Consider the following 11,331-nt stretch of genomic DNA (forward strand, 5'->3'; position numbering starts at 1 on the left):
AAGATTTTCAATCAATCGAACGAACGAACGAGATTCGTCCAATTATCGCAATCGAACGGCAGATGCAAAGAGCTATCTCTTGGCATCTGGGCACAACTCTGGCGGACGATCCATGTTAACCGTGTCCTCTATATATATATATATATATGTGTATCCGTTATACGGGTTACGCGGTAGCCGCTTTCAGTTAATTTAATCCCCCGAGAATCGAGATTCAACGCAGAGGCATTCAGATCCCACCCGATGGATTTATATCGCGTAGATCACTATCGACAAGATATTTACTTCCACTCTCCGTCTCGATCGAAATAGCGCCGGCTAAATTGCACAAAGATGGCATTAAACGCATTCGCTCAAGATCTCCAATCAAGATTTAACATACCCTTCTTTTTCAGTAATTAATTACTACCTTGCGAAATGTAGCGAGAATTCAATCGAAAAAAAAGTCACTTTCCAACCCCTTTACATTCAAAAATTACCTCATTCTAAAGTTTAAATATATGTTAAATTAACCGAGATTGAATTTCGTAGTGTGTTATTGCAACATTTTTCTACCTTCTTCTTTCGAAATCGATTGCGTGTTCGTATCTATCGAACCACAATTCTAAAAATCACTTTTCTGCCTGCTTTCCTGTCATATATTTCATTTCTCGAATCAGAAAGGATCAAGAAACTTCCGTATAATAGAAGTAAATATATATTTCACTAAAAGAAGAATTTAGTTTCAGGATTGTGTAAAGGTTTATTGAAAACACATAAAATATGGTCGTAAAAAATTTTAGGATGCTTCCAACTTCTCTTCATAAAGTCTATAATAATTATTGCCTATATAGAAAGAGATTGTTCATTAGGTATATATAGAGGGACGATAAATTATGTTGCGCAAAAATCCGGGAACCGCGAATGGAAGTTTTAGGCCACGCATTCAGATTTATGTTCTTTCCGTATAGGCATTCCTAGAACAACCTTAACAACGAGCTTTAATTCTTTTTTATGAAGTGAGTCCAGTTATATAGAGGTCGAAGAATTATGAGTGTTAATTACCGAGTGCCGCGAGAGGGACTTTCTGATTAGAGGGGTATTTTGTTAGCACCTGCAGCTCCCTGAAAATGTAACACAGCATCGAATCCGATCTCTCTTTTGTTTTATGTATACAAAAAAAATATTTTAGTTTTCCAAAAATAAAAAAAATTAGACGCAATAACTTTTGCTTTTCGGTTTTCTTAAAGATTAATTCAACATTACAGGATTGCCATAAATGTTTAATTTTATTTTTTCCTGACTTTTCCATGATTTCCAGACAAAATTTTCACTTTTTCCCTGACCCTGAAAAATATTCTGATTCACTCCAAAAATTGTTAGATACTCAAAAAATGTTCTATTACATTTATTTACAAATTTCTTTAATTGTAAAATTATTCAAAAACATCAATGACTTCTTTTATGAATAAATATTTAATCATTATTATTTTTCTGTCAGAATTAAAATTCTTCAAAACATTCAAATTCAACCCTTTTTGATATTCAACAACTTATAAGAATATTATTTCGAATCTTCGATTCGAAGTGATCGATTTCTTCATGTTTTATAATAAATTTAACATGAGAAAATAATTAAATTCTTGCAACAAATTATATTAACAAATTCTTTAAAGAATTGAATTCCTATAAAAAAATTTATTTGTGAAAATAATTAATTTCTTGTGAAGAATTTTATTCAAATTTGTTAAAATAATTAAATTTATCAGAATTTTTTAAAACTTTTTGAAAATAATTAAATTCTATAGAAAAATTGCATTAAAAAATTGAAAATAATTGAATTCCTAGGAAGAATGTTATATTTTACGAAAATAATTTTATTCCATGACCAATTTTATTATAATTTATTAAATTTATATAAAGCATTTTATTAAATTTTTTTTAAAAAATTCAATTCCCGAGAAAAATTCTATTATTTATGAAAATAATTGATTTCTTGCGAAGAATTTTATTTTAATTTAATTAAATAATTGAATTTTTAAGAAGAATTGTATTAAAAATAATTGAATTGTATAGGAAAATTTTATAAAAAATTCAATTTTATTAAGTAAATCTTGTAAAGAATTTTGTCAACATTTTTTTAAATAATAAAATTTAGAAGTAATTTTATTTAAATTTTTTGAAACAATTGAATTACATTGAATTGAACTATTTTTTACAATTCTCTGAATTTATTTGAATTCTTTCGAGAAACTTCAATAAAAAATAAAAAATTATTGAATTGGTTCGAAGAAATTTATAAAAAATTGGTAAGTAATTGAATTCCTGTGCAACTTTTATTAAAGTTTTGTTTAAATAATTGAATTCCTTTGGAAAATTATATTAAAATAGTAAATATTAAAAATAATTGAAATGACGAAAATTCTTGAAAATAATTGAAATTTTGACAAGAATTTTATTAAATTTTTTGGAAAAAAATTGATTTTTTGCGAAGAACTTTATTCATATTTTTTTAATAATTGAAATCTTAAGAAGAATTGTATTAAAAATTATTGAATAGTATTGGAAAATTTTATTAAAATTTTTTGCAATAATTCAATTATTTTCATAAATAATAAATCGATTATTCGGTAATTCATTTTTAAATCAATTTTTATTAGACAATTCTAAAAAAATTCAATTATTTCAATTAAAAAAAAAAAAATTTAATGAATAATTGAATTTTTGTTGAAATTGAATTATCATAAAAAATGTTATCAACATATTTTTAAATAATTGAATTCTTTTGACAAATTGTAATAAAATTTTTATGAATAATTACATTTTGCTTGAATTCTTGAAAAGATTTTTGTTGAATTTTTTTAAATAATTGAAATATTACAAAGAATTTTATAAAAAAAATTTTAATAATTGAATTTACATCAAATTGTATAAAAAATAATTGAATTCTTCCAAAGAATTGTATTATTTACAAAAATAATTTAATTCTTCCAACGAATCTTATTCAAGTTTATAAAAATAACTGTATTTCTGTGGAGAATTTTATTATTTACATAAATAATTAAATTTTTGTAACAAATTTTATTTACATTTGTAAAAATAATTGAATTCCTGAGAAGAATTTCATTATTTGTAAAAATAATTGAATTCTTACTTTCTTTAATTGAAATTTCAAACAATAATTGCATTTTTCGATGAATTAATTTAGAAATGTAATAAAAATAATTGAAATTTTAAGATGATTTTTGTTAATTAAGAAAATATTTTAATTTTTGCATCGCATTTTATTTAAATTTGTAAAAATAATGGAATTTCGGTGAAGAATTTTAATATTTATAAAAATAATTGAATTCTTTAAAAGAACTTTGTTAAATTTTTTTTAAATAATTGAATTCTTGCGACGAATTTTATAAAAATCTATTTAAATAATTTATATTTTTCGAGAAATTTTATGAAATTTTGTAGGTATTTGAAATAATTGAATTCCTGTGAAAATTTTATTACTTATGAATCATTTGGAACTTTACCAAAATTCAATATTTTAAAAATATTTTTAACTAAAATTCTTCTATCAATCTAGTATTTATGAAAATTGTAAAAATTAATCATTAAATAATTTTTAAGTCTTAATTTTATGATAGTTCTTGAAAAATTAAGTTATAAAAAGAAATTAGTGTTAGAAATAGAAAAAATTGAAGGTTTTGTATTAAAATTCTTGGTAATTTCATAGTTTACGAGTCAAACAAAAAAAAAACATCAAAATTCAGTGTTTTCTCATGAATTTTAAAAATTCAATTTTTTTCAGTACTTTTACTAAAAATCCCTGACTTTTCCCTGATTTCCGTGACCAATTTAACTTTTCCTGACTTTTCCCTGAATTCCCTGACCTGTGGCAAGCCTGCATTAATTATTAAAGATGCTGCAGCAAAAAAGTTATCTTTTAGAGAAGAGGGCAATGAGAAAAGAGCAGGCACACATAAGGAATTTATTTATCATCACGATCCGCATTTACAAGGCTTAAAAGTAGTCTTTGAAATTCCCATAAAACTTGGACTGACGTAAAACTCGACCGGAACAGCATAAAGTGAAACGGGTTTAAATTGAAAAAGGGCAATTGCGTACAGCGCACGATGAAGCGCAGCACCATTCCAAGGATTGTCACCAAAGGGAGCAGTTTACATTCCTACTGCCAGTTTGTTTCTTCCCGGCATAATTCGCACACTCTGAAAATTGCCTGCTCTAATTCCAAAGTAATTACTCTCTTATCTTGTACAAATACAGAGGAGGAGGACGATGAAGCACACACGAACACAACTTGAAAAATCAAGACACAAGGAGTTTATATAATAATAAAGAAGGGGAGTGTAAAATACGTTTGAATTCCAAGCAAAGTACTTCAATTAGCCAGGACTCCTAATTGAGACATACCTATTACAACAATTCAGAGCAACCCGTTATTAGTCGCACATGCAGACTTATTTTATATATAATGTATTTATAATCATTCGATTTTTGGACAGAGGATAATTTTTTATCCTGCTCCTTCTTTGGTATAATCCATCAAAATTTTTATGATATCAGGAAAAAATTAGTCTCCCTTTAGTTTGTAAATTTTGTAATACACGTGTCACATATTTATACAGAATGGGAGAAAAATTACCATCGAGATAAATTGGTCCTACATGCTTCGTACTCGTTAAATAATTTTTAAAAAAGTATCATTAAAACAGAAAGAAGTTTTGTTTTATTAATATATTAATGTAAATATTTACTTTACTCTTAATATCTCCAGTGTTGATAAAAAAAATTAAAAAAAGAACTTAAAATATTAAGAGGATGATAATAAATACTGATGATAATTAAGCAATAAAAAAAAGATAAAATTTCGAAAAAAGAGGAAAAAATTTGCAGAAACATTTCAAAATTGTGGAATGTAAAAATTAAATTTGTATGCAACAGTAATGGAACTATAGAAATAAAATCGTTAAACGTTTGAGAGTATATAAATTGTGAAAAATTTTCATTCGACATTAATTTAAATCTTGGTTTTAACAAAGAAAAGAGACATATAAGCAGTAATAAGAAAAGGTAATATTGAACATTTGATTATTTCTTAAAGTTGAATTCTTATAAAGAATTTTGTCAACAATTTTTTAAATAATTGAATTCCTTCTAAGAATTTTAATAAAATTTCAACTATTTTAAAAAAGATTTACAATTTTTCATAAGACTACTTTTTTCATAATTTCCAAACTTAAATAATTTTTTGTAAAAGGTAAATATTTAAATTACTAATTTATTAAGTTTTTAAAATAAATATTTAAATATTAGGTATCAATATCTTGGTCGTAGAGTTCGAAAAGAATCCGATTATTTAAATACAAAAAGAAATAAGTGAATGAATAATTGATTATTTATTAAAATTAAATTCTTACGAAGAATTTTATCAAAAAATGTTTAAATAATTGAATTTATATCAAATTGTATTAAAAATAATTGAATTCCCGCGAAGAATTTTATTATTTACAAAAATAATTGAATTCTTGCAACGAAATTTATTTAAAGTATTTTTTAAAGAATTGAATTTCTGTGAAATATTTAAATATTTGTGGAAGTAATTGAAATTAATAATTCAATTGAAATACTGAATTTCTCATAAAGAAATTTAAGAAAACTGTATTTCAATTTTAAATAAGTGAATTCTTCTATGAAATCTTGTTAAAATACTATAGATATTGAAAATAATTGCATTCTTGAAAAAAATTTCTTTATTTTTTAAAATGATTGAATTTTTTCAAAGATTTTTATTAAAACTTTTATTTTAAATATTTTAATTTCTGTGAAAAATTATATTATTTATGAAAATAATTGAATTCTTGTAACGAATTTTATTCATATTTTTTTTAAATACTTGAATTTTTATGAAGAATTTTATCATTTCTGAAAATAATTGGATCCTCGCAAAGAATTTTTTCGGAACATTTTATAACAATTTTTTTAAATAATTAATTTCTTCAAAAAAATGTATGTAAACTGTGTTTTAAACAATTGAATTTTTGAAAAGAGTCTTATGTAATTTTTATTTTAAATAATTGAATTCTTTTGTGAAATCTTATTAAAATAGTAGACATTAAAAATAATTGAATTATTTCTTTAAATGGAATTTTTATAAAGATTTTTGTCAACAATTTTTTAAAGAATTGAATTCCTTCTAAGAATTTAAATAAAATTTTAACTATTTTCAAAGAAATTTACTATTTTTCTGAAAACTAATTTTTTCCATACTTTCTAAATTAAACTATTTAAAACTTAAATAACTTTTGTTAAATAAATGTTTAAATTAATTATTTAATAAGTTTTTCAAATAAATATCTAAATACTATTAAATTGTAGTCAGAAAGTTCGAAAAGAATGCAATTCTTCAAATACAAAAATAAATAATTGAATAAATAATTATTTCTTAAAATTGAATTCTTATAAAGAATTTTATCAAAAATTGAATTTATATCAAATTAGAAATATAGGAAAGCTTATAAACAAATTTTATTAAAATCCTTTAAAATAATTGACTTCTCTCAGAGCATTTTATAAAAATTGTTTTAAATAGTTAATTTATTTTAAACAATTAAATTTTTAAAAAGAATTTAATCCAATTTTCATTTTAAATAATTGAATTATTTTGTGAAATCTTATTAAAATAATAGATATTAAAAATAATTGAATTTTTGAGAAAAATTTGTTTCAAATTTTGGAAATAATCGAATTGTTTCAAGGGATTTTATTAATTTTTTTTTTAAATAATTGAATTTCTGTAAAGAATTCTATTATTTGTGAATATAATTGAATTTTTGTGAAGAATGTTATTTAATTAATTGAATTTTTTGTGAAATCTTATTGAAATTTAGTAGATATTGAAAATAATTTAATTTTTCAGTAAAATTTCTTTTAAATATTCAAAAAAAATTGAATTGCTTCAAAGGATTTTATTACATTTTTCTTTCAAATAGTTGAATTTATGTGAAAAGAATTTTATTATTTGCGAAAATAATTTAATGTTGGGAAACAATTTTATTTAATTTTCTTTTTAAATAATTAAATTCTTTTGTGAAATCATATAATAATATACAGTAGATATTTATTTATTTACTTTATTTATTTTTTTTTTGATATTGAAAATAATTGAATTCTTCAGAAAAATTTCTTTCAAATATTCAAAAAAAAAAATTGAATTGTGTCAAAGAATTTTGTTTTAATTTTTTTATTTGTATCCAACTAGTGGCGAATTGTAAAGAAAAAGTAGTAAACAGTAGGTTTCAGTACAGATGAGTGCGCGAAGCCTAATAGAAATTGAAAACTAAAACATTGTATATACGAGAACAAAAACATTGTCGAGAAAATGTTTAATAAATATATGGAATTGATTTTTTCCTTGCACAGTGAAAAAATTTTTTTCCCCGCGTGTGCGAGTACGCGCGCGGTTTTAACCAGAGTCGATTTTTTTTCCGCACTCTTCATCTCTCACAAGACAGGGACTTAAAATTATACGTCTTTGGAGTTTCGCCGCGCCGCATGTATAACCCCAGTATAAGAAAGGGCGACGAAGAACGGGACTGTGATAAATCACAAATTACGCGAACTTGTTGCGGCTGAAGACAAATTGATCCTTCGAGTCATGAGCTACGCAGCGGGTAATAATATAATTATAGGACTGCCAAGTTTCTTCCTTCGATCTTTCAGTTTCAGCTTCTTACCACTTACTCATCATAGTCCCTTTCTATAGCGCATATATGCACATATAAATGTATTTCATTTACAATTGAAAGTTTTTAGATGTGAGACGATACACTTTTCCTGAAAGATGCTTTTAATACACGATTCTTATCATTTAAAATATTTCCGTATTTCGAAAATGATTATTTCCTGAATTTTTTTTTAAATTCACAAATTTCAAAATTTCAAAATGGCGGATGTAATATGGCGGACGACTTTATTGAAAACCGATCCAATTTGCTAAAAATTCGTTACTCCGGAATTTTTGCGCTACTTACGAATTTTCAAAATTTAAAATGGCCGATTCAATATGGCCGACTATTTTTAAAAGTAAAATCATTTTGTTTGAAATAAAGTAAAATTATACTTTCAATAAAAAATATCTCCTCATAGTGATGAGAATGAAACAATCAAAAAGATAATAAATATAAAGATAAGAAAGGTGAAAAAAATATTGCAACCTTGAAAAAGAGAGAAAATAATAGAGAGAGAGAGAAAAAAATTTTTATTAAATAAACGATGAAAAAATAATATAAATAGAGGAAAGACATTTTTTGTGAGTATATAAATGATGAGAAATATTTTCTTTAAAAATTCAAATTTAACTTTCAAACAATACAACCGATCTGAGAAATTAAAAGAAAGGTAATATTACTTATTAGGTATTTAAAGAAAAATTCTCAATAGCAAATAAAGAATTAAATACACAATTTTTGATTTAGATGAAAACTTTCACCCTTGTGTTTTTGTGTATTGGGACTTTTGTCTTAGCCGTCAACAGTCAACCATGTATGGACATTGGTAGATCGGTAAGTTATTAATTACTTGAAACAAAAAAAGTTTCTACTTTTCAAAACTATTTAAAATTATAAAAAAAATCTAATTAATAAATTTCTAAATTAACTTTTTAGTGTACAGTGGATGAAAATTGTTGTCCTGGTAGTGTATGTAACATCAACCGACGACATTGTATAGAACGTTGTGGAACATTAGGAATGCAAGTAAGAAAAATTATATTATTTTTGAAAATTAAGAAACTCATTTGTAAAATGAACTTGGACTTTTATTCATTTAAATGTTTTTTTAATTTTAATTGAATTTTAAATAAAAATAAGGAGAAAATTTTTTATTTTAGTGTGGTGGAAGTTTTGGATGTTGCCATGGACGCATGTGCCGCAGTGGAACATGTTGCATACGAGATGGATATCTAGTAATAGAAACTTATTATTTTAAAAAAATTTTCTATTTAAAAGAAAATTTTAATTATCTGTCAATTGAAAATTAATTTTTTAATTTACTTTATTAAATTGTAGTGTCGTGAAAATTTTCAATGCTGTAGTAGCCAATGTGTCAGAGATAGATGTGCAATAGAAAGGGGCTAATAAAACTTATTTCAATTTTACTCTATCTACAATTGGCCAGAAAAATTATTAAGGATTTCAATGGACAAAATCAATCAAGAAATTAAAATTTCAAAATTTTATATTTTCCAGAAAATTCTATCTGATAAAACAATCAATTTTCCTATTTTAAATTTAATTTAACTTTTAAATAAAGAATATATAAGTTGATGAGTTTTTTCTAAATCTATTCGCTAATAAATTCAATTATTTTCAAAAAATTGAATAAAATTCTTGTCAAAATTTCAATTATTTTCAAATATTTTCCTCAATATCAATTATTTTTAATATCTACTATTTCAATAGAATTTTCCAAAACAATTCAATAATTCAAACAAAATTTGAATAAAACTTTCACAGGAATTCAATTACTTGCCAATTTTTTATAAATTTCTTGGAATCAATTCAATTATTTTTAATTTTTTAATGAAATTTCTCCAAAGAATTCAAATATATTAAGAGAATTGAAAAAATTATTCTGAGAAATTCAATTATTAAGAAAAATTTTAATAAAATTCTTTTAAAAATTCTATTATTTAAAATAATGTTGACAAAATTCTTTACAGGATTTAGTTAATAAAATTGTAATTTTAAAAAAATTTTCCTATACAATTCATTTATTTTTAATACAATTCTTCTTAAGAATTCAATTATTTAAAAAAAATTGAAATAAAGTTCTTCGCAAGAAATCAATTATTTTCATAATTAATAACATTTTTCTCGAAAATTTAATTATTTAAAAAAATTTGAATAAAATGCTTTATATAAATTTGAAAAATTATAATAAAATTGATCATAGAATACAATTATTTTCGTAAAATATAACATTTTTCCTAGGAATACAATTATTGTCAAAAATGTTAGTAAAATTATTCCCAAGAATTCAATTATTTTTAAAAATAAACATTTTCAAAGGAATTCAATTATGAAAAAAAAATTGTTCTTAATTCTTCGTCAGATTCCAATCATTTTCAATTTTTTAATGAAATTTTTGCCTAGAATTTAATCATTTTCAAAATTTTTTTAAAATTCTGAGAAATTCAATTATTTTAACAAATTGGAATAATATTATTCACAAAAAATTGATTACTTTCTTAAATAATATTTTTCTCCAAAATTAAATTATTTTCAAAAATACATTTTTTCATAGGAATTCAATTCTTTAAAAAAATTTTTTTTAATTTTGTTGCAAGAATTCAATTATTTTTATAAATAATAAAATTTTTCTCGAGAACTCAATTATTTAAAAAATTTTTGATAAAATGATAATAAAATTGGATCATAGAATACAATTATTTTCGTAAAATATAATATTCTTCCTAGGAATACAATTATTGTCAAAAATGTTTGTAAAATTCTTCCCAAGAATTCAATTCTTTTTAAAAATAAACATTTTCAAACGAATTTAATAATTAAAAAAATTTTTTTTTAATTCCTCGTCAGATTTCAATTATTTTCTATTTTTTAATGAAATTTCTCCATAGAATTTAATAATTATTTTCAAAATTTTTTTAAAAATTCTGAGAAAATCAATTATTTTAACAAATTTGAATAAAATTCTTCATAAGAAATTAATTATTTTCATAAAAAATAATACTTTTCTCCAGAATTCGATTATTTGCACAAATAATTTTTTTCATTGGAATTCAATTCTTTAAAAAAATTGTTAATAAAATTTTTTGCAAGAATTCAATTATTTTCTCATGTTTTATTATAATATTCCCATAAGTTATTTAATTTCAAAAGGTTTGAATTTAAAAATCTTAATTCCTATAGAAAAGTAATAATGTTTAAATATTTATTTAAAAAAGAAGTTAATAATGTTTTCGAATAATTTTACAATTAAAGAAATTCGTAAATAAATGTAATAGAACATTTTTTTGAGAATCTAATAATTTTTAGAGTGAATCAGAATATTTTTCAGGATTAGAGAAAAGTCAGGGAAATACAAAATTAAATTTTTGTGTCAACCCTGAACCGTATATTTAAAACAATGTTCAATGTAACAACTGTAAAAAAAACGAGAAGTAAACAAGGATAAAATTCATTTTAGAAAAATTTGAACAAAACAAAACTTAAGATATTTTTTAAAAAAATTGTAAATATTGACATTAATTGGACAACTTAATATTCGAAAAGGGAAAAAAATTACAAAAATATTTTATTTTTCAAAAAAGAAAAC

At 22.5% G+C, this 11,331-nt stretch overlaps 1 protein-coding gene across 3 annotated transcripts; it reads left to right on the forward strand.

Annotated features, from left to right (window-relative positions):
• Positions 1–4,935: 4,935 nt before the first annotated feature.
• Positions 4,936–9,197, forward strand: LOC122512046 (ITG-like peptide). Of its 3 annotated transcripts, XM_043627663.1 has the most exons (5): positions 4,936–5,067; positions 8,472–8,558; positions 8,661–8,750; positions 8,885–8,959; positions 9,063–9,197. In XM_043627663.1, exons 2-5 carry the CDS (start codon positions 8,472–8,474, stop codon positions 9,129–9,131), a joined length of 321 nt encoding a protein of 106 aa, XP_043483598.1. In that variant the 5' UTR covers positions 4,936–5,067; the 3' UTR covers positions 9,132–9,197. The 3 variants fall into 3 exon arrangements, with proteins under 3 accessions (XP_043483598.1, XP_043483596.1, XP_043483597.1); XM_043627661.1 differs by having other exon boundaries at positions 8,885–9,121; XM_043627662.1 differs by lacking the exon at positions 4,936–5,067 and adding an exon at positions 8,360–8,394 and having other exon boundaries at positions 8,885–9,121.
• The last annotated feature ends 2,134 nt before the right edge of the window (positions 9,198–11,331 follow it).

The sequence above is a fragment of the Leptopilina heterotoma genome, unplaced genomic scaffold (genome assembly GCF_015476425.1).
Source record: "Leptopilina heterotoma isolate Lh14 unplaced genomic scaffold, ASM1547642v1 Lhet_93, whole genome shotgun sequence".
NCBI classification, from domain to species: domain Eukaryota; kingdom Metazoa; phylum Arthropoda; class Insecta; order Hymenoptera; family Figitidae; genus Leptopilina; species Leptopilina heterotoma.

Coding starts and splice junctions, on each gene's coding strand:
- LOC122512046 (XM_043627661.1), top strand. CDS start 8,472: ATGAAAACTTTCACCCTTGTGTTTTTGTGTATTGGGACTTTTGTCTTA. Junction 8,559..8,660: donor GTATGGACATTGGTAGATCG/GTAAGTTATTAA, acceptor TTAACTTTTTAG/TGTACAGTGGATGAAAATTG. Junction 8,751..8,884: donor GTGGAACATTAGGAATGCAA/GTAAGAAAAATT, acceptor TTTTTATTTTAG/TGTGGTGGAAGTTTTGGATG.